Source organism: Scophthalmus maximus, chromosome 9 (assembly GCF_022379125.1).
Source record: "Scophthalmus maximus strain ysfricsl-2021 chromosome 9, ASM2237912v1, whole genome shotgun sequence".
In the NCBI taxonomy this organism is placed as follows: Eukaryota; Metazoa; Chordata; class Actinopteri; order Pleuronectiformes; family Scophthalmidae; genus Scophthalmus; species Scophthalmus maximus.
This window is the reverse complement of record NC_061523.1, coordinates 6,692,522-6,714,815: the sequence shown is the minus strand read 5'-3', so window position 1 is coordinate 6,714,815 and position 22,294 is coordinate 6,692,522. Positions and strand designations below refer to the sequence as shown.

Here is a 22,294-nt window from a genome sequence, read left to right as displayed (position 1 = left end):
TCCGGATCTGGAGGCCAAAGTGGTTCATGCGACAATAATGCCATTTCAAATATGACCACTTTTAGTTGAATTACCTTACTGTGGAACTTGATGTCAAAAAGGGACCGCTGTAAAAAAAATGTACTTGTACATTTATAAAATTCAATTTGAAATATTATCTGACCATTTCACATTTCACCAGGACCCTTGCATTCATGCCCTTGAATATCTGACGAGCTCACTAGCTAACTTCAGCAGGAGGTTTATAGGGAGATAGAATCCTGCCAAGTATAAGGTCAGTCCCCATGGTTTTTGTAATGGGCATAGTATAACAACTTCATTGGCACTGTAGTTATTATAAACCAAATAATTGGTAACTGTTAACACGTGCTCATTTGCTACAGTCAAGTGTCAGATAAAAAAAAACCCTCAAACAAATATGATGGACAACAAATGCTAGGATCAGATATGAGGTTGTTGTTTTTTCCTCCCAAAAAGACATTGTACAATAAATGTAAACTGTTGTATTAAAATCATTTTCAAACACTACAGATGGAAATTCAGCTGTATTTTTTATGGCTTCCTTGGCTCTTTTCTTTACATGTGATAACTCCAAAATGGTGTACACCAGCTTGGCCATATTATCAGTGTTTTTAGCCAATAACCAGTACAGTAATATAAGTATTTATGCCACCTGCTATAAACAACAAGAAACGGTGGAGATATGTCAAGTTGATTCATATTCCAGCCGTGAAATGTCACACTCAGTACATATCCTGGTCCAGTTCTTCAAAAACTTAATGGGAACCATATCGAAAAAACCTTGTTGTATATCTAAAGACATGACAAAAAAAGAGGTATAAAGAATTGAAATGATGTGTTTTATTAGAAACTGTGCACAGAATCTAGCATCCACCTCTAGTGAACAATCATTTTATCTGGAATGTTTACTACTCTACCAGGGTGTTGGATAAAAAAACTGAATTTAAAATAAGTATATCCGACAACATAATTTGTAAAAAGTCAAATGAAGTCTGAGATTCCACCTTCATGCAAAGTTTGATTCAACAATCAAATTCAACTAAAATTCAGCTGAAAAAGTAAGAAGTCTTGTATATTGGCTACTGATATGGGGCTGAACGTGATTTGTCTTATCAATACAAAATGGCAGAGATTTTGAATGAGCAACTGTATCTTGTACAAAACAGGTTCATAAAGGTATATACTTTTAATTTTGCCTTGCCTGATATGATTTGATAGATATTTAACCAGCTACACAACCTGCCCCTGACCTCAACTAACAGCATGGATGGTTTTTGTTACCGCTATGCCTCGTGCTCAAAAAAGTACAATCATTGGTTGTCCCTGTTATTTCGTTGTTGAGGAGGCTCGTATGGCTTTTTAGTTAGCCCTAAGTTTTATTTATATGGAAATCAGTCTGTGATCTATGATAATTTCATGATAAAATAAAGCAATAATTTGCTCCCGAATCCTGTCTGTGTCCTTTCACTTTGGCCTGTTACTCAAAAGATGTGCTGGCGGAGTGATGTGACAATTTAAAGAACACGCACATGATTCACTTTATCTTCACACTGGCACAAACCGGGTTTATGTTTAGAACCCCATGCCTTTCATATCTGTCATTACTTCAAAAATAATGGGTGGGACCGTGATATGTGCTGGACACAGGCAGACGCTGGCTATGGATGATGAAGAAAAACATGTAACGACAGACGTGCCGATTTGGACGTTGACCACATCGCTCCACTTAACAACAACAATTCCACACTGTACTCCAGAGTTATTGCCACTGTTGGTAAGCCAATAAAAAGCTGTTTCAAAGTTTAAAAAATAAAAATGAATGGGTTTTCCTGCATTTAAACCATGCCGTAGTAAACAGCATGTTACATTATTTGGAATTGAACCGTGCTAAAATAGCCAAATAAAATAAAAATGTACATGAAATTTGAATAGTTCGTAATTTCAAATTAGTGTGCTTGTGAAGCAACATACCTCTTCTTTTTATTTGTTGTCTCAGATTCTTCACTGTTCATACGGCACTGATCATTTTAATCACCAGTTAATACTGTACAGTACGTGTGAGAAGGGGAAATGGGTCACCCGTGATGACACGTCTACAGAAAATTATACCCAGATTCTGCAGCTCTGTTGCTAATTAGCCCCCTGTTGCTCATTGTTTCGGGACTCATTCACTGTATGTATGTGTATGCTTCAAAACTCTCACCAACTTAATTTAAAGCTAAAATCTTGTTGTATTGTAAACCCCTGTAAATTTTGTATGAACAAAACAGTCTTCTTTAGTTTTTCAAATAGATATTCTGCATTATTACAAATTATATCACAGTTGTGATGCAAGAAGCATTACACTGTCTCACAAGCACACTCATTTTGTAATTTCCTCTGGGGTTTCCCCGCCCCCAACAGCCCTTTGGCTTGAAGTATTTTAATAATTCTGGAGGTCAGTGTATGATTCCAGTCCCATACCTGTAGTCAGATAATAAAACAACTTTTACACTCTTACACTATTATACAAGTGTGTTTTTGCATTGGCTTGGAAAGAAAAAACACTCTTAGATGGCAAAGACAAAGAAATATGAAATAAGCAGTCCCTTTCACTCAAAAGAAAAAAAATATTCTGTAATATCAATAGAGTGGACATTACTAGCAAAACTCAACACATTTAGAAGAAATCTGAAATAAAATGTCTGTGCTCATGTTAATGCAACTACTCTTCTTTTTCATTTGTATGTACAGTGGCCACATACTGTAACTGGAAACATACTTTCAAGGAAATACGCACTCTACTCAAAGTAATCACACGATATGTCACCATGAAACCATGAATATAAATGTACATACACATTTACAAAAGCTAGGCTTATTAAAAGTGCTGCAGACGGTGTAGAAAACAGGCAGAGATAGAGGATCACACCGCAGTCCGGGATTTCATTCTGCAAAGGGATGTGTACACAGTTGCTGGAGGTATTTGGTTCGTCTCTAGGTCCCCAGACCAGAAGCTGTTAAAAGTGGTCTTCAGTTGGAGGGGACCATGTCCTTTATAATGGGTTCTCGGTTTAAGTAGGTGGCCCAATAGACGAGATTGAAGCTGCTAAAGAGAACCGGAAACAAAATCCTTGACATCCTGTCAATTTTGCTCACGCTGTTGAATGTCTTCTTGGCGTCTTGCACTTTGCCATCCGCTTTGGCCTTGTTGGTGTCCGCAGCGCCACCTTTGGCGATGGTTGGAAGTGTGCCCGAGTCCTTGGTAATGTTAGGCGCATAGTTGGCGACTGCTACAGCGTAGGCATTATTCTTCTTCATGACGGATGCCCTCTCTTTTTTCTGTGGAGAGACGACAAGGATTAGGGGGGAAACCATACAAGCAGCCTCGCTTGTCACCAACTATCTCTGAATTGAGAATACATGTAAATGAACAGGCACTGTGGCAATGGGCAGGTCCTGGTAATGGACGGAGAAACATTTTGCAGCATCAGAATGAAGGACAGCAAAGTTAAATATATGAACAGTTTGTTAAGGAAGCTGTGTTACTTTACATACTTTCTTCTTTTTAGTTCTCGAAAAACGTTTCAAGGGTGACATGAGATCACAGCGTACAGTACTGATGCACATGCACCCACAGTAATCAGGAGGTGGAAATACAGTGGGTCACATAGGATGTAGCATTTGTAAGAAAGTTATATAATACTCCATGCTGGTGTGATCAGGTTAAATGAAAGATATCCTTGATATAAAGACACACTGTAAGATTATCCCTCCTCAGACTCACGGCAGATTTCAGATGGTACAGTAGACTGTAGAGGGAAAATTATACTGCATTCAGCTACAATATCCAGCCTCACAATGACAATTGAGACTGAACGTCTTTAAGGAGTTGTAGAATTATTTCTTTCATAAAATATTCAATGGATCTTTTTTCTCTCAGCTGTTTTCATTCAACGACAGGACTCTGTCCAGATACCTTGCTGACCTACCAACACCATGAATGATGGGATGAAAAATGAAACCAGTGCATGTTATTTGAATTGCTTTATTGATCAATGTCAATCTTTTTTTTAAATTTAATCTTTTTATTTATTTATTTGTTTTTTAGTTTGCTTACTAGCTCTCAAAACTATCTCTAGCTAAAACCTTAAGATGAAATAAATGTATTTCATATTCTTACAATCTTTCCCTGGGTAAGGAAATTACATTTATTAATGATGCTCTGTATTTAGCCTACATTAGTTTGCACTATATAATATCCTTTATATGAAATATAGTTTGTAACTCGTAACTCTCCCCGAAGAAGAATTTTTCAACAAGCGTAAAACAGTTTTCTGTGTTTTTCTTTCTTCAACTGTTTCTAAAACCAATGGTTATGACTGGGGTTGCATCTAATTGACAATGTCAAATCATTTTGGTATGGCCGATTACACAGATTTATGGTCCTTGCTCCCTGATGAGCATAATACTGAGTCTGACTCACCGAATGCTGACTGTGGGGATAAGCCTCCCATTAGGCACCTAATTCAAGAGGCATTCTCCTCCCCCTCCTCTTTCTGCCTGTTGCCGTTTTCAAAAAGATCTGTCTTCTGCTGTTTTTTTGTGGCGTTTGAAGAAAACACACCATTGTACAACACTCACATAGCCTGACCTGTGTCTCCACAGCACTGTCTGAGACTACACAAGCTACATACATCTATTTGAAGTCTAGCTTTCTACACAGATTTGATCTCAGTAATACTTTCTTCTCGGTTTCATTACATTACATTCATTTAGCAGACGCTTTTGTCCAAAGCGACTTACAATGAGTGCATTCAACCATGTAGATATTACCCAAAGTGCAAGAATCGAAAGAGTACATTAACATTTGTCAAATAGGCATAAACATTAATATAAATTCAGGGAGTAAGGTGACTTTTCAGTCTGCGACTGAATGATTGAAGGGATTCTGCTGTCCTGATGTAAATGGGGAGTTCGTTCCACCATTCAGGAACCAGGACAGAAAACAGATGGGATTTAGTTGAGTGGTGGATGCCCGCCTCTCGCAGTGAGGGCGTAGCAAGCCGTTTGGCATCAGCGGAGCGGAGTGGACGGCCTGGGGTGTAAAGTTTGATCATGTTCTGGATGTAGGAAGGGCCTGAGCCATCGCAGCACGGTAGGCGAGTACCAGTGCCTTGAATCGGATTCGAGCCACCGCCGGAAGCCAGTGCAGGGTGTGTAGGAGCGGTGTAATGTGGGAGAACTTGGGTAGGTTGAAGAGCAACTGGGCCGCTGCATTCTGGATGAGCTGCAGAGGTCGGATGGCACATGCTGGCAGACCAGCTAGGAGGGAGTCGCATTAGTCCAGGCGTGAGATGACAAGAGCCTGCACCAATAACTGCGTCGCCTTCTCGGTGAGGAGCGCACGTGTCCTGCTGATGTTGTGGAGGATGAATCTGCAGGATAGGGTCGTCACTGCGATGTTGGCAGCAGAGACAGCTGGTGTGCCACACCCAGGTTCTTTGCAGTTCGAGCAGGGGTCACTACAGAGTTCTCAATGGTGATGAAGAGGTCGTTGGTGGGAGACGCATTCCCTTGGAGGAAAAGCATCTAGGTCTTGTCCAGATTGAGCTCGAGGGTGGTGCGTGGACATCCACTGAGAAATGTCAACCAGAAAAGCAGAGATTTGTGCCGCCACCTGTGTTTCAGATTGTGTGGAAAGGACCACATGAGTTGGGTGTCATCTGCGTAGCTATGGTAGGAAAATCTGTGTGAGTGAATGACAGAGCCTAATGACCTAGTGTACAAAGAGAAGAGGGTGGGGCCCAGAACAGAGCCCTGAGGGACCCCAGTAGTGAGGTTGCGGGGTTCAGACATAGATCCTCTCCAAGTAACCCTGTAAGTGCTGTCCTTGAGGTAGGACGCAAAGAGGGAGAGTCCCAAGCCTGAGACTCACAGTTCTTGGAGGGTGAGGGTAGAAGGATCTGGTTGTTCACTGTGTCAAAAGCTGCTGAGAGGTGGAGCAGGATGACAAGACCGGAGAAGAAGGCTGCTCGAGCTGTGTGGAGTTCCTCAATGACATCTATGAGGGCGGTCTCTGTTGAGTGCGTCTGCCTCGACTCCAGACTGGTGGGGGTCGAGAAGGTTGTTCTGGTGGAGAGCTGCAGAGAGGTTTCTGCAGTACGTCAGTATTTTGATTGTCTATATCTCTTTTGTCTATAAAAAGGGTCTGACAGCTACATTATCACAGTTGTACACACTAAGGCTGTGAGTCACTCCCCTGCAGAAAGTGAGAGCATTACAGTGAGTGCTTTGCCATGGGGGCACATAGGCTCATCATGGTTAAATGAGAAGAGTGCATTGATGGTCTGAAACAATGATCCTCTGCAATGCTAATGCTGCAGTGCTAATAAGTGCTCTTGTTCTTTCGTACTCACTGTACTGATCTTACATGTTACGCATTAACCCGTGTTCTCATGTCGTAGGCTGACGAAGCAGTGTTGGACAGATCGGAGCTGACGGCGCGACACTGTGGAGGGTTACACCAGCCATTACCACTCCTCCACTCTGCATCCAGCAAATGTTTTTCAAACCTCCCGTCTTAAGTGTGCAAGTGTTGCTTTCTTCAGTGCAACGCTAATGAATTCTCTTTCAAAAGGGAGATTGTCAGAAAGACACGTTTTTCTTTTCTCCTCATTACCTTGTCATTCATAACGCTCTTTCCGTCCCAGGCCCAGCCGCGCTTTGTGAAGTAATTGACAGTGGCAAACTCAATCAAAGCGGAGAAGACGAAGGCGTAGCACACGGCAATGAACCAGTCCATGGCAGTGGCGTAGGCAACCTTGGGGAGGGAGTTCCTTGCACTAATGCTCAGTGTTGTCATCGTGAGAACAGTGGTTACACCTGGAAATGCACCCCCAAAAAAACATTTCATTAATAGTCATCATGAGATCCATAAGGAAAATATTATTTTGTATCGCATAGATACAATATATACATAACAGATTTAATGATATCAAAGAAGTGAATCAGTGTCCCTCATGTTACACACTATATAGCTGCTTTCAGACATGAACCGAAGTCTGGACATTTTGCAAAAGTCCGCAAATGTCCGGCTACACGACTAAGGAACTTTTCCTGCCAGCTCCCCCAAGTAAAATTTCCAGAAAATGTCAGAACACATCAGAAAAATGTCTGGAAAATTCACAGTGAGTGAGTGGGCGTGTCAATGTGCTCATGTCCCGCCTCCTGCTGCTCTACCCAGACGCCACAGAAGGACACCTCCTGTCGCGAACGCGTCTGACTCGGAAAAATCTCCTGCTGCATTTGTCATATGTGAAAGGCAATTACTTGTCCGGAGTTCAACTCTATTCTCCGCAAAGAATGGGCTCTACGGTCTTTTTTCAGAATAAGTGTAAGTATAATGTCTTTGTGTCTTCACAGCGTAAGGTCCCTATTAGCCTACTGTACCCTGATAATCACTGACCTTCAGTGATACTTCAAGTGTTTGGTGCGTTTGAGTTTGTTGTCCCTGTTTATTCTTGACTTCTGTATCAGTTTTTTTTCTTAGCTTACCAGTCTATGGTCATTGTTTTTAAGTCCCACTTGGCTTACAATCAGGTGCAACAGTTTGCCCAACTGGATTGAAAAAGCACCGAAGCCTCTAGTCACGTCTCTTCATTATTCCTTATCCTCTTTCCTTCCGCACTCGCGGTTTGTCATCTAATTTCAGCCATTCACCTCATTCATCCCCCAATGCCGACAGAGGGTGGGATAAATTCCATTTGCGATCGTGCGTGTTGAGATCGCACACTCGTAACACTGGGCTCAAATTACATTAATGCCATTCGGGATCGGGTCGTTCCAATAAGATACAGGTTTACTGCCGAGAAATTATTGAACAAAAGAAAGAGAGAAGAAGAATGTGTGTGATGATACTTACCAAACACAGTCCTAGCTGGCACCGACTCTCTATTCAACCAGAAAGACACTTGGGAAAGAATGACGGTCATGATGCACGGGAGGTAAGTCTGGATGACAAAGTAGCCAATCTTCCTCTTCAGATGGAAATGAGCCGTCATCACTGTGTATTCACCTGTGGACACAAGAAACCAGGCCTGTTTAAAGCACCGCCACCACGGCTGCTGCTACCACCAATCATCATTTGGTCAGGTTTAGATTCCATTCTATTATTTGCTGCCATTTGATGTCCTTATGTACAGATACAACCATTTTTTCCCAGCTATACTACTCATACACATATGTACCCCTCCATTTGCTCCATGAGTAATATTCCATTACAAAGAGCTGTGACAATCTCGTTTCATAAAGTCAATTAGATGTTGCAAATCTATTTTAAACCCTATTGTAATAACGTATCGCCTCAACTGCACTGATTTGTTAGAATTAAAGGCGATATTGTTATTATATTACGACAAAGGAGGGTCCACTCCCCCCAGACTTTACTAAATCATGGCAACCTAACGGCTAAATATCAAAACATGTGTTCCTCTGGGTTTCTTGTTTTGTGATTGCCCTGTCCCAATCCTGCTGCACATCATCCCTCAAAACAATCAGAGAAGATTGCTCTCTAAGAGCCAAATATCTACAGAATGCAGACACAGCACCACACACGATTTCTTTGTGCCCATGTTATTCACGGTACATCAGAGGGAAATTAGATTTTTATACGACGATCTTTAAGAATACTGCTTCGACGAACCAGAGCAGTCTAAGACATAGATTAGGCAGAGTGCTTCGGCATATATGATATAATAATCCAGTCACACATGGAAAAGTAGACAGTTTGATTTCCCAGTCACCGACCAAAGCCTAACAGCTGACGAGGCCAATGCTGCGGGAACAGGCAGGCCGAATGGAAGATATCTCAAAGAGAAGCCAAGATTAGTCATGAGAAGAAAAAGACGTGTTACCCATGGCAACAGAACAGAGAAACATAGCTCATTTGCGGCGTTTTTCTGAAACGAAGGCCTTGATACACGCTGCCACTTGGCAAGAGGAAAGTCCTTTTCAGCAGCAGGAAGAGGGTAGGGGTGTCAATTCCAAGGACTAAACCCCAAAGATTTTTTTATCCCTCTTTTCTTTATGGCTGTGTAGTTGTATTGCCTGCGTTTCTAGCGGTTATGTGAGGACTAATACTCTCTCCACCGCCGACACCAACCACACACACACACACACGCACGCACACACACACACACACACACACGCACACACACACACACACACACACACACACACTGGAATTTAGAGGAATTGAATGCACTGTAAGCAACCTGTGTAGCTCTACACCTTCTGTAATTGAATTTGCATGCCGTTGCCTGTGTTGTGGATGGGGGGAGGACGAAGCAAGGAAATTCCACTGGATGTGGCTGAATTTTCTCTCGAGAACCCCGTGATCGCTTCACGGCGAGGGACGACGGCAAACACAGGACGAAGATCGCGTCCGGTGTTCTACAGATTTAGGAGGACAAGGTTTCACGCCAACACGGCGGGACGCGAAGTGTCCGACAGAGGGACACGGACACACACCAGACTACGAGCTGCGCGAATGAAGACTTCCTGTGAATGTATAATACAGAGATACCTGCTGCCACACTAAGTACACTTTAATGTTTTGAGAGGCATTTTAATGTAAGTCAGTCAGACGAGGGAGCAAAGCAGGGTAAAGTCTTTTTAATGTCCGGTTCCACCGATGCAGACATGTTGTGTTTACACATAAAGCTCCTCGGGGTGATGTCTAGAAAATGTGATTGCGGTGCATGTCTGAGAGCAGCTTTTGTTCCGTCACACAGTGCACAGCCTTTCGTCTGGGTAACAGGCTGCTGCGCCGCATCTCTGCCACTTACTGAAGAGAGTAGACACAGAGAGAGAGGTGTGTCTCGCACTCCCTGGGCAGTAAGTATACTGGCGTCTGACTTCCACGTAAAAAGGCCAAAGGTTTGTCCAAACAGTTGCTATATTTGTCGCTAGTTGGAAGAAAAAGAAAAGAGAGTTCCAATAATAGAAACTGTTTGGGCTAATGCATTCGGTGAGAACAAACAAGCACTCACTCACTCACCTACTCACATTCAGTGGGGAACGACCCAAATTCTTGGCTCTGAAGCCATGGCGAGATCATTTTTTCAGATTTTTCAAGGGACCCAGCAGAGGCACAGAAAGTATTATGATCTGATCTGAAAAAAGATCTGTTCGCAAAGTGAATTTTTTTCGCACGATTGAGATTACATGCAAAGTCAATGCAAGGACGGTGGGCGACGCAAATCGCACATATGATGTGACGCGAATAACGCGAGACAACGCGAAAAGCGTGAAAAAAATTTAAATTTGCGCCATTCCCTTCATTTGCCTCTCTCCCCATTCGTGTGACACAAAAAGCCAATAAGCCAACGTCACCGATGTCCGTGTCCGACAGAGAGAGCGGACGGACATTCGGGGGTTGTGCTTTCTTGCGTTATTCACGAGAGTAAACGCGAATGATCCGGTGGGCAAACTCGCGTCAGCAAAAATTTGCTTCGTGTTTGGCGTGAACGCAGCATAAAGACCTTCAATTGAAGCGGAATATCTTAAGTTTTGGCCACTAGGGGGCAGAGACACATCTTAATTGCGAGCCGAAGAAAAAAATAAAAAACAAAAATAAAATTGCCTGACAGCAGGTGAACTTTTGCTCAGGAGTTGGTGTAGAGCACCAACAGAACTGAAAATAAAATAAAAATATATATTTACATTACACAGGTGGCCACAGACATGACTTCAAATGAATGCTAATATCATTCAGTATCGGCTGGATGTGTAAATAGGAAACTGTTTGCCAACACATTTGCCATATCGACATATATAATACAGAATGTGTTGTGTTTACTGTGTTTTCGTGTTGCCAAAATGTACCTAAAGTACAACGTAAAACCAGTGCCTCAGTGATATAAAAGGGCAAAGCTGGGACTTTATGTTTTATACATGTGTGTGAAGTAAAACATGACAACGTTTGTGTTCAGACGCGTGTTTTTTTCTCTGTGCAATCATGCGGTGACATAAAAACTACAAAAAAGTGGAACGTCGAACATGACTGTGTGACAAATAAACGAATGGCTGAACAGTGTCTTTTTATGTGACAGTGTTGCGATGCGTTCACGGGCTTGTGCAAGATGTCCGCCCCTGTGAAGCCAGAGAGCAAATTCGTTTTGTGCCAAATGACCTAGTTTGCAAGTGCGCTACACCAAACACTGACACACTAGTGATGAATGATTAATTTAAAGTCAGCCAATCAGATAATGTGGAGTGACTAGTTAAACAAGAGAAGCGGCCACTGGCAAGCATGCAGCCTCCTACTGAAGCATCGTACAGCACTTAGCCTAGATAGGGGCATTTAGTGCATGAAAAGATATTCTTACTCAAAAGTTAAAGCAGGCGTTCCCTTGATAGTGAAATGCAGTCCCAGGGGAAATACTGTAAACTGGTAATTGATACCTGAAGGGGGAGGAGGAGCTCAGGGACACTGCTGTTGACGCGCTCTCCTGGGACGTACATTTTCTTCTGAACTTTTAGGCAGAATTGAAACCTTTTTGCATTATCTGCTTTGGAGGTGATTTCAGATTTTAGTAGTGGTAAAATTTCTGACAAACCTATTACTCTTTTGAAGAAAATTGTTGGCCAAAAATGGACAAAATGAAACACTTGGCCGAAGGCCGAAAACGGAAAACTTCGTTTTTTAAATTATTATTATAATTTTTTTTTAAAGTTTTCCATTGTGCCAAATTTTTCACCATTGCATAAATTAAATAGCCCCGATGTGCATTTTACTATTTTGTCTTGATTTTCAAGGGAAAAAAAATCAATTACCACAGTACAATTTATAAATATTCATATAACACTGAACATTTCTGTTACAGTCCAGCAGACATTCAGCAAAGCACATTATAACTTAAAATAAATAAATTAGAACAAAATCATATTAAATACTTTTATTTGGGATGGGTTCCTGGGGGCGCCACTGCATTAAAAACATTGTTTGGTTAAAAAAATAGGTATTTTTACTTACACTTTCAGTGTCGAACATTAGGCGCATCTCCATATTAAAGATGAATATCCTATTTATGCTCCAGAAATGTCACACGTCATTTCAATATATATATAAACATGTCTAGATTTAGTGCTCTTTCGATGCCTTCACCAACATTATCCTGACATTCCTCACATCTGGAGCAGCTTGTGAGAACAGGAGGACTCGCTGTGTGTTCTGGTGCACATAAAGAAGACCTTCAACCACCCACTCCTCCCTCCACTTAACAGTTAAAGTCCGAAGGTGATGAGACTAAGGTCAATATATTCCACCGGGATCTTTCACGGTCATCAAACGTAACTCATCATATTCATGATTCATATATCCAACCCTGATCTGATTTCACCTTCTTAAAGCTCCGTTCATGTGGTTTTGCTGATAAAAACTGGCTGCCTGGCAGAACTTAAAACACATTCCTCAAACTATTTGAGATAGTTTCATTCATGTAATGAATATAACATTTTGCCGAAATGGACAAAAAAAAAAACTATACAGTATAATCATAGCAGGCCTACACATGGATCACTGCTATCATCATCATCATGTTAGAACTGTATTCTAAATGCTTCCAGATCTACTACAACATCTTATTTACTTGACTTCAACAACCAGCGATGGCGCTGCTCAGTGGCAGTGTGGCTGCGCGCCCCAGCTCGTGTGAGGCAGGTTCAATATGTCTGTGAACAGATGACTGACGGGACTTTTTCCTCCAAACTTCCCAGACTGTTTCGTTCCAAAAACTGCTTCAGAATTTCGCAAGAAATAGGCAATAGTGAGAGAAAACTTTGAAAATAAATCAATAAGTCATTAGGAAGAGATTCGATTAACAGAGCTATGGTTTTTTCAATATCTTCTATCCTTGTGTGACCCCCCTCAGATTTATCTCAAGTTGCACTTCTGAAGCCCCCATAACTCTCAGGTTTTCTTTTTTTTTAAAGCGTGCTTGTTAAGCCCTTTGTGACTTCTGTTTTGAAAAGTGCTATATAAGTACTTCATGATTGGTTTATGCTTATGTCACTAAGGCAACGTGCACCGTCACCACGGCAACGCGCCCCGATTAAAACCTGCGTTTTGGTTGAAATGTGTCAGGTACATTCAGTCACAAGTTCTTTTCCGTTCTTTCTCCTTGCACTCACTGTTATTATGATATACAATAATGACAAAACATATGTCTTTAGAGTTTACATTAACTACTCCTCTGCTGTATTGTTACCAAACCACATCCACAACCATCACATCTCTCCGCACGGATCTGGAGGCCTATTCGAAGAGCATCTCGCCGGTTCACTGGATGCTGACGTGTGCCTGCTGCTCCACTCCACCCATCACCTGCTTTGGCTGCGCTCTGTGTATGCACCCTCAGGGGCGTTTACTTCTCAGTTAATAACCACTGGGGGCTTATTCGCAAAAGGTACCTGCGCGTTATTTTTCAGCGCGCTACATATTTCATTCTGTTACGCTGTGTTACAGCAGGGAGCCTTTCTGAGAGGACGACGTGAGGTATCTAAAAAAAGATGCTTCTCCTGCGCAGGTACGATCGCACATACGTACTAGACATCGCTCTTATTTCAAGTGCTGTACCTTTGACTTGGCCAGTTTTAATCATTTCCTCTTTCTGCAATTCTCAGAAAAGCAGAAGGCGAGAACACATCACTATGCAGTCCGCTCCTATTCTCTCTCTCCAGTGGCTCCCTGTCCATTTATGCACTGATTACAAAGTCTTATTTCTGACTTGGAACAAATTACGCGGCCTTCACCGCTGATTTGATTACTGCCGTCATATAATCTCCCGTCACTGTGTGTCAGATTCCTCCTCACTCCCAGCAGGTGAGAGAAAAACGGCTGCCAACCATCCCTCATCTCCCTGGAAGAAGCCCGCTATAGTCTCACAGTGTCTCTGTATTTGAATCCAGATTCAGGGCACCAGTTATTTACCACAACGTGGGACCAGTTTTTGATTGCAGTGGTGTCATTCTCATCATCATCATCATCATCATCATCATCATCATTCTCATTATCATCATACACACACACACACACACACACACACACACACACACACACACACACACTCACACACACACACACACACACACACACTTATACAGTAGTCTCACACATTGGAAATCTGGCCCCGTTTCTCGGCATCTGTGTTAATCTGTTTCCATGAAATGTGTTGCATCTATTTTGAGCCTTCATTATCTATTTCTTTTATACTATAGTCTATTTTTCCTCCTGTTTCTGTCCTTTGTTTTTCTCTGTATTCCCTTTGTGAACAATGTGCTTGTTAAAAAGTGTTAAAAATAAGTGTTACTTGACAGCTCATCGTCTTGGATGGAGCTCATTTCTATTCAAAAGAGGAACAGACAGTGCGCCAAACCCCAGTCCCCTTAGTTACTGTTGCTACGCCTGTCGAGCTCTCTGTCATCGTGGCACGTGTGCCGATGACAATGATAACGGTGACAGATTCAGCGTTTAAATCACTTAGTCACTTTTCAAAGGACGAGTCCTAGATGTCACACACAAGTAGACCAAAGTGGGCTCCTTGTTTTTCCAGCTGATGACCGTGGACTTTGACAGCCGTTGCTAGTACGTCAGCTGTGGCTCAAATATTTGAGTTGTCTGAAAACAACATCTTCATCTTACTCATTTAAAAACTAGAACCCTGTCAAGAGGTCAACCGTGTGACCTTGAAAGCTAATGATATGGTGCTAAACGACTAAAGGCTAAAGCTGCAGAGGAAGACGTTGAAAGACCACTGTTCCTCTTTTGCAGATTAGAGCTAATTCTAGTATGATAAGAAAAAATCTGACGAAACTATCATTTTGTTTAAACGTAAAAGGTATATGGCCAAAGTTCTTTTAGAGGGTACTGTATGTCCATCTCTGATAATGGTGTTGCTTCCCCACATCCGACAAAGAGCAGGACAGTGACGTCACCCTGAACTCAACTATTTTCAACGGAAAGTTCAACTTGACGCAAAATTTGTTAGATGTCAAAAAGACGAGACATTGGAATAATAACCAACTGTTGTGAGCTTCGCATTTCACGTATTTCGAGAGAAAAAAAAAGATATTTAAATCAGCTGCAGCTTTCATTAGATTGGAAAATACTGGTTAATCCATGTCTTTTACTTTTGGAAAGGGTTGAAACTACAGCATCACTCGTACTAGTCGCCCCTGCACACGACTTCAAATCCAACGTCTGAAACATTAGCTGTGCCTGATTATCGCTGCCGAACTATAATTGGATAACAGCCTTCCAGACATTTCCCCATACATTTTCCATGTATGTTTGTGAACATTTTATCTGCCATCTTTTGCTTCAAGTCCATGTTTACAGTTAATTATCCTTTCCACCAATGAGCTTGTCACTGTTGGATTCACTTGCTAACGAGCCATTCCCTTCCTGGGCTCCGCACATAGATTTTTCTTGCATCATTTCTTGCATCGCTGCACTTCTGTGAGACACTCCTGTGTCAACAGAAGACACGTAAATCACTGGGGGAAAACAGCAGCCGTTCTTTTCTCCTGGAGATCCTCCGTTCGTGTCTCAGCTGCAGCAGACAGAAGTGCTCCCTTATGTTTAGTTATGCATCAGCGTCTGCCATCTGTTTTTTATTGACGTCCATTTAAAACCCAAGGAGACTGTGCTGCATTTGAGCACAGCAGCGGCTCACCTGTCGTGCTGCTCCTGGGGGTTCCCAGGCCTTGCTGAATGCAGATTAACAAAGTACAGAACGCAGTTTAAGATGAATGAATGAATGCCAAAGCCCGGTTTTGTTGATTCTCTGTCTTGCAGAGGAAACACGAACAAAATGTTGCTCTGCATTTTTCATGCCAAGTAAAATGAAGCGTTTCACGGTCGGCTGTGACCACAGCACAAAATATCCACCGTGTAACTTTCACGCTGAAACTGTTTGTAAGGGAGATAATAGAAATATGTCAGATCCTGACTCAACAAAAACTTTCCAGGCAGAACACAGTTGTCTCATGTGTTTCACCTAAGTCTCACCTAAGTGTTTGCTTAGGTTTTTGTTGCTGCAGGTTGTATCAGAAAAAATATATTAAATAGCCGCTTATCACGGTGGCCCTGGGGGCTCACCGCACTGCAACTTGAGAAAAACATGCAAATACATAAAACACAGGCAAATTAAAAAAAAACATCTCCATCAATTTGACAACGCATGCGCAGCATTTAGAAAACACACTGCAAACACCGCAACACAAAACATTAAAGCTACAGTATGTAATATTTAGAAGAACTTATTAACAGAAATTGAATAATATATTGTCCATAACTATGTGTTCATATACGTATAAGTTTTTTCGTCGACTGTGAATGAGTTATATATAGTCACATGACGTGGACCCGGCCTCCGTGTAAGTGGCCATGTTTGCTACGTTGCATTGAATACGGTTGTTGCACAACAACGTTGCATTCGCCTTGAATTTTCAATTTGCAACGCTTTTTCGCAATGTGTTGTGTTGCGGTGTTTGCAGCGCATTTTCTAAATGCTGCACATGCATAGTCAAATTGATGAAGATGTTTTCTTAATTTGCTTGTGTCTATTTTTAACAGAGTGCTTACCTGTACTTGACTTGATGGTCTCTTGTCCGACCGTTTGTCCAAGCAGGTCATACTGGTTCAGACGGGAGCTTTGTCCTTCCACCACCACAGAGTCTGAGGCATTTAGAGTCCAGGCATAGGTCACTTCTGAGATTGTGTAGGCATCTTCAAAAAAAATAAAATAGAGAGGATAAACCCAGATAGGTGATAAATCTGGGGCAGTTGCAGCTATTGGTAATTTTTTCTTGATAGATTGCCAAATGAAAAGCCCCCCCCCCTGCTACATTATATTTGGTACTGGGTTTCCATGGGGGAAAAAAAGAAAGAAAGAAAAAAAACACTCAGTGGCTGAAGATGTACAACGTCAACAAGCAATCAATGCATTGTGACATTTGCCCTTTTCAATCAGTCACAGCAAACACTGTATGTGAAATGTGAAAGCTCGTCTGCCGACTGAAGAACGTCTGATGAAAAAGAAAAACAGGCCATTTCCCTCAATATATTCAGCTATGGAAATATGATGCCAATCATGTCATGCTGCAGATTGTTTTATGGTTGCAATGAAAGATTAATGAAAATATTGTAGGTCACCACGTACTGCAAATGCAGCAAGAGCAAATTGGACATTTAATGAATGTGAGAAGTCAAGGTATTGCAGTCATGACCCACTATAGACTGATGCTTTGATTATAATAGTAACATTACCTTGTTTATAGACCAATATCTAAAAAGCAGCTTGGAGCAAAAAAAAAAAATCCTCATCCAAATGTAAAGAAGCCATGGCAATAGAATTGGATTAAAACAGATCAAATTAACAAAATATAAATATTTGGATGAGTTTTCCCATATTTCCCAGTGACGTTTCCACTCGGTCTTTAATAACCTCTCACTCGTTCTGTCTCAGTTTAATTGCTGATGCATATTTTGTTTAATCTTGTGGGGCTGCTGCCAGAGAAAACTGAGCCATGCATCCCAGCTTCACTTGGTCCTTAGGCTGCCCCCTTGCCAAAGAACCAGCGTGGAAAAAAAAAAAGGAAAAAAGAATAGAAAACAGCATTTTACTTAAAGTTCCCTCAGGTGCTACCATCATCAGAGTTACTCACAGCTGCCAAATTTTAGTGGACAGGAATGAAAGTCCATGGGGAAATCCTCCAGATGCATTGGGCACTCGGCATGCACAGTTAACCTGCATCCAATCCACAGAAAAGTAAGGAGACTTTGCAAATGCATGAAAAGTAAACAGCACAGATTAGGAAAAAGAAGAAAAGGAAAGGAAATGGAAAAAAACAAAACTCACAGCCCCATGCACTATTCAAAACGCTTGACTGTAATCAGCAGAGCAGAGGAAACAAGGTAGTGCCGAGTCCAGCACAAATCAAGACTGGTGCGTGACTGTAGGTTAGTTACCTGATAAGAAACTGCATCGATTGTACTATATGAGGTCACTATTCAACCCCGACCACAAAAATATCTTTCAATATTTTATCTTTCAAATTGATCTTCTTGAAATGAATGTTGACATGGGGATGCTTCATTGCAAAAAAAATGCATTGGAATTAATTAGGATACATTTGGACACATCGGATTCCCCGTCACTACTGTAAAGCTGTCACGTACTTTAGCAAGTTCGTTTTTTAAATAACAACAACCCGATAACCATATTTGGAAATATGGTTATTTGGTTTGTTGTCAGCTAAGAAAACTGATACCACTCACGTCTATACACTAAATGTGTAGCTACAACCAGCAGTCGGTTAGATTAGTTTAGCACAAAGACAGGAGACGAGGAAACGGCAGCCTGGTTCTGTCCCCAGCATAAAGCTTGTTTGTGTAAAAAAAATGAAGTATGAAAAAAACAATGAGGTTGATGTGTCGGAACAGCAATTGAGCCACAGTCTGTCGGCTGCGGCTCCATATTTTAGCGTACAGACATGAAGGTGGTGTCAATCAATCAAAGGGAATGAGTCTAATTCCCAAGATGCCTCAAGCATAATCACGGCCGTGGCCACAACCTTTTCCCCAGGATGCGCCTCTGCTCGAATTACCTCATGGTGTACAGCAGTGTTCCATCATCCTTGATCCTCAACAGTTTGTTAGGCATGGTCATGTTGTGGGCCACAGACTTTTTCCCATTGTGGAAGAAGGTGTCTGGAGTCCAGATCTTACTCGCCATGAGGTTGTTGAGCGGCAAAATATTCATCGGCCCGTGAAACTTCAACCTCTCGTCCTTCCAGCTTTGCCGGAAAAAAACGTCTATGGTGTACTCCTGCGGGCAGAGGAGATAAATATATTAACCTTTGTATTCTAACAGTATCTTTAATGAATCAGCTTTCCTACAAAAATGGTCACATTCCTTCTCGAAAAACAAACCAACAACACACATCCTGCCTCCGTGTTTTATGAGAGCCTAGAAGCAGCAGTCCTTCACGGCTGACTTCACCCGCCACTAACAAAAAAACCTGGGCTCTGCACGGCTTCCTCTATTTGTCAAAGCCCGATCAAGGTGAGAGCATGCAGCTCTCTGAGCCCGTGTCTTCCTCAGCCGGCTCGGAGGCCGAGACAGCCCCTTGACCTACGATCCTGTGTTGTCAAAAGAAACCACCCGAGAAAGAAGGATTCAGGGCGGAAAGCACTGCAGTGTGAAGTGTGCGTACGTGTGTGTAATAGAGACAAGGACAGAAAAATTCCCCCAGAGTTGTTGTTTTTCTTTTCTTGACAGCTGAAGAGCCTTTGACATGTAGCTCTTATGATACTGAAACCAAGACTATGGCAGCTCTTACAGGAACAGAATTATTCTGGTTCATTAATATATTTTATAGACTATGGCAGCTCTTACAGGAACAGAATTATTCTGGTTCATTAATATATTTTATAGACTATGGCAGCTCTTACAGGAACAGAATTATTCTGGTTTATTAATATTTGTTTTCAAAGTTTTCTCTACTTTTTTTTTTTTACTGTTGCTTATAAGATATTATTAATCTCACAAAAGTAATCGCTGACCCCTGACATCAGGTTAACACACATTGCAGACGAATAGACAAGCCAACTGTAGAGCGAACAAACCTAAACAGGTTCCTTTGCTCAATTGAGCACTAGAACAGTATGTGCATGAGTGTCACAGTAGAAGCTGTACTGTAATTAAGTCGAGCTGTAGTTTATTTTGGGTCATCCCACACACGCTGTCGTCCTGCTGCCATGAATAGTCAGGGTTTTGCATGACATTTACTCAAAACTACAAAGCTATAATGCCCAGGTCTTTCATGATCTTCACACCCTTAAGAAAGAAAGAAGGAAATACTCATTTGTAGGTTGTTTTTTAAAGATCTATGTCTTCAGAAGGAGCAAATGGGCAAATGGACTGTGTCCCACAGACACGGTAGGCCAATCAGAATAGTATTGTGAGCCAGTTTCCATTGACAATATTTATTTATTAAATATATATAATATAAATATATAAGTTGTCTGATTGTCTGATTTGCCGCTGATTTTTTCCCCTTCTTAATTCTTTTCAATGAGATTAGCCCCAGTTCACTTAGCCACGCTGGGCAAAATATGAAACCAAGACCCAAGTTATTCAAACCAAAATGATCTTTCAATTCGTGGTCACTACACACCGAACCATGTGCGTGCTTGTTTAAAAAAATGCAGCTTTTTGGCCTATTGGTTTAAATTTGGCTAATGCTTGAGAAGCTATATCCAATATGTTTTCTTCCTTTTACTTGTGGACTTCAGCGGACCTCCAATCAATCCCATAAATCCCATCATGCATCCACCTCAGCAATCAGTTGAATTGCTCTTCAGGATCTGAACAAATCAATCAGGTCACAGGACAATATTTCATGCCGTTGCCCATTTTATGAGACATCTGTCCAGGCAAGAGCAGACCCGGAAATAAATCATATATTTTTAGCTTTTGTGCACTTTTTTGCTAATGAATAAATAGTCATTTCCTAAATTTCAAACCTAAACATTCCCCAGGCTGATTATACCCCACTGGTTTCACAGTTTCGACATATTTCTGGGCTATAAGACCCAGTGACTGTGGCTAAATGAGCTCTGCCAATTGACCTTTCAGCTGTTTGTCCATCCATCTGTTTGTCTAGAAGATATTTTGAAGACGACACCAGAGATGATTGAGTGGACAGATAAACCCTGGGTTAAATTGTTGATCAAATGTGGGTAGGGGACCTGGATCTGCCTCTTTCACGGGATCGTTTTTATTTTCTGGTCTAAGCGATTTACTAGTCCGTCTCTGAGACTTGTTCCACATGAACGGCGGTGTGTGTGTTCAGTCGAGTGCCTTCTAGTTTACATATCTTTCAGAGACCACCGCATCATAACTGTTAAATCAATAGATCAATCACTCGGAAAAAGGGTCTTCTGGAGGGGACGTTGATAATATGATGTGAAGGTGGTCGCATGTTGCAGAATGATAAGCAGGAAGGCCCAGGATAAACAAAAGGAGTGACTTGAATAACAAGAGGACTTTCAATAATTTATAAGATGAAAATTGTCAGATGAATAGACATCGTGCCGTCGTGAGGACCACTGGTCCCACTCCAGCGTCATGGTGTGTGTGCGTGTGCGTGTGTGTGTGTGTCGTGAGAAAGAAAGAAAGACGATGAAATAATGAAAGGAGGGGAAGCCGTGATGAAACTGAAAATATAGCAAAAACAAGTGTCTTCTCTTCCTCTGAGCATATGAACAGGCAGCACGAGGCCAACCTTGCGGCTGGCTCTGTCCTCTGAGCGTTTCAGCGACGACAAAGATATGGGTGAATAATTAAACACAATGAATCAATGTCCGGTATCTGCTCTCACCATGTCTGTGTCTGAAACTGGTCCGAAGCTGGTGACGTAGATGTTTGTCTTCACCTCAGTTACCCTGTCTGGACAAGAGACAACAATCAGAAACTATTAGTCAAAGTGCTACAAAAAGGCATTCAATTGGGGGATATGTTTTTCAGTTTTTTGATTATTTTATAGTCAATTAGTTTTGAAGTTATAATCCTCAGTATTTTCATGATATGGCCTAGGTTTGACACTAGCCAATAATTAGTCAATTCTGTTCCACTCATAGTCATTCGATGTATGTATATATTCATAGTGCTATAGTTGTTTATATAATAATAATAATAATAACACATTTTATTTATAGAGCACTTTTCGTTGCTGAAAGCAATCTCAAAGTGCTAATATATATTGTGTTATGGTTCAAAGGCCTTACCTACACAAAAGGGGTTACTGTACACTTGTCTACAGACGTATTACTGCCGCACCTAATTACTATTAATGCAAACATAAGATTTCCTGTTGTCTTCTTTTCACATTTAAAGCAATAAAGGGTTTTATTGTGTGGCGTCACGTTCTGAGATGATGGTTCGCTCCTTTTCATAAAGTCACCTTCACCTCGAGTTACCTTTAACACGTACATTTTAACTATTTACCCTCTCATCTGATTGCAGATGGAACTACAGTACATAATATGCTGTGTATAAACTTGGTTCACCTATACATCCGCTGTGGGCAGCCCTCGTAAGATCAAGTTAAGTGAGCCTTAGTGACATGGAAGCCGGGATTTTGAGCGTATAAAATTTGAACCAAATGCCCATGCCGATGTGACGGATAGGAAGAGCGGAGCCCTCATATGCTTCCCATTCAAGTG

The 22,294-nt window shown here is 41.6% G+C and overlaps 1 protein-coding gene across 1 annotated transcript in view; it reads right to left on the bottom strand.

The window, feature by feature from the left end:
* Positions 1-841: 841 nt before the first annotated feature.
* LOC118319921 (gamma-aminobutyric acid receptor subunit alpha-2) overlaps positions 842-22,294 on the bottom strand; it is a 30,588-nt gene continuing 9,135 nt past the window's right edge. The window contains exons 4-10 of the mRNA XM_035650652.2: positions 21,451-21,518; positions 18,673-18,893; positions 17,731-17,813; positions 16,649-16,792; positions 7,925-8,077; positions 6,683-6,885; positions 842-3,342 (exon numbers count right to left, since the gene is read on the bottom strand). Coding sequence (XP_035506545.1) covers positions 3,034-3,342; positions 6,683-6,885; positions 7,925-8,077; positions 16,649-16,792; positions 17,731-17,813; positions 18,673-18,893; positions 21,451-21,518 — 1,181 coding nt within the window. The 3' untranslated portion in view covers positions 842-3,033. The remainder of the gene's footprint in view (positions 3,343-6,682; positions 6,886-7,924; positions 8,078-16,648; positions 16,793-17,730; positions 17,814-18,672; positions 18,894-21,450; positions 21,519-22,294) is intronic.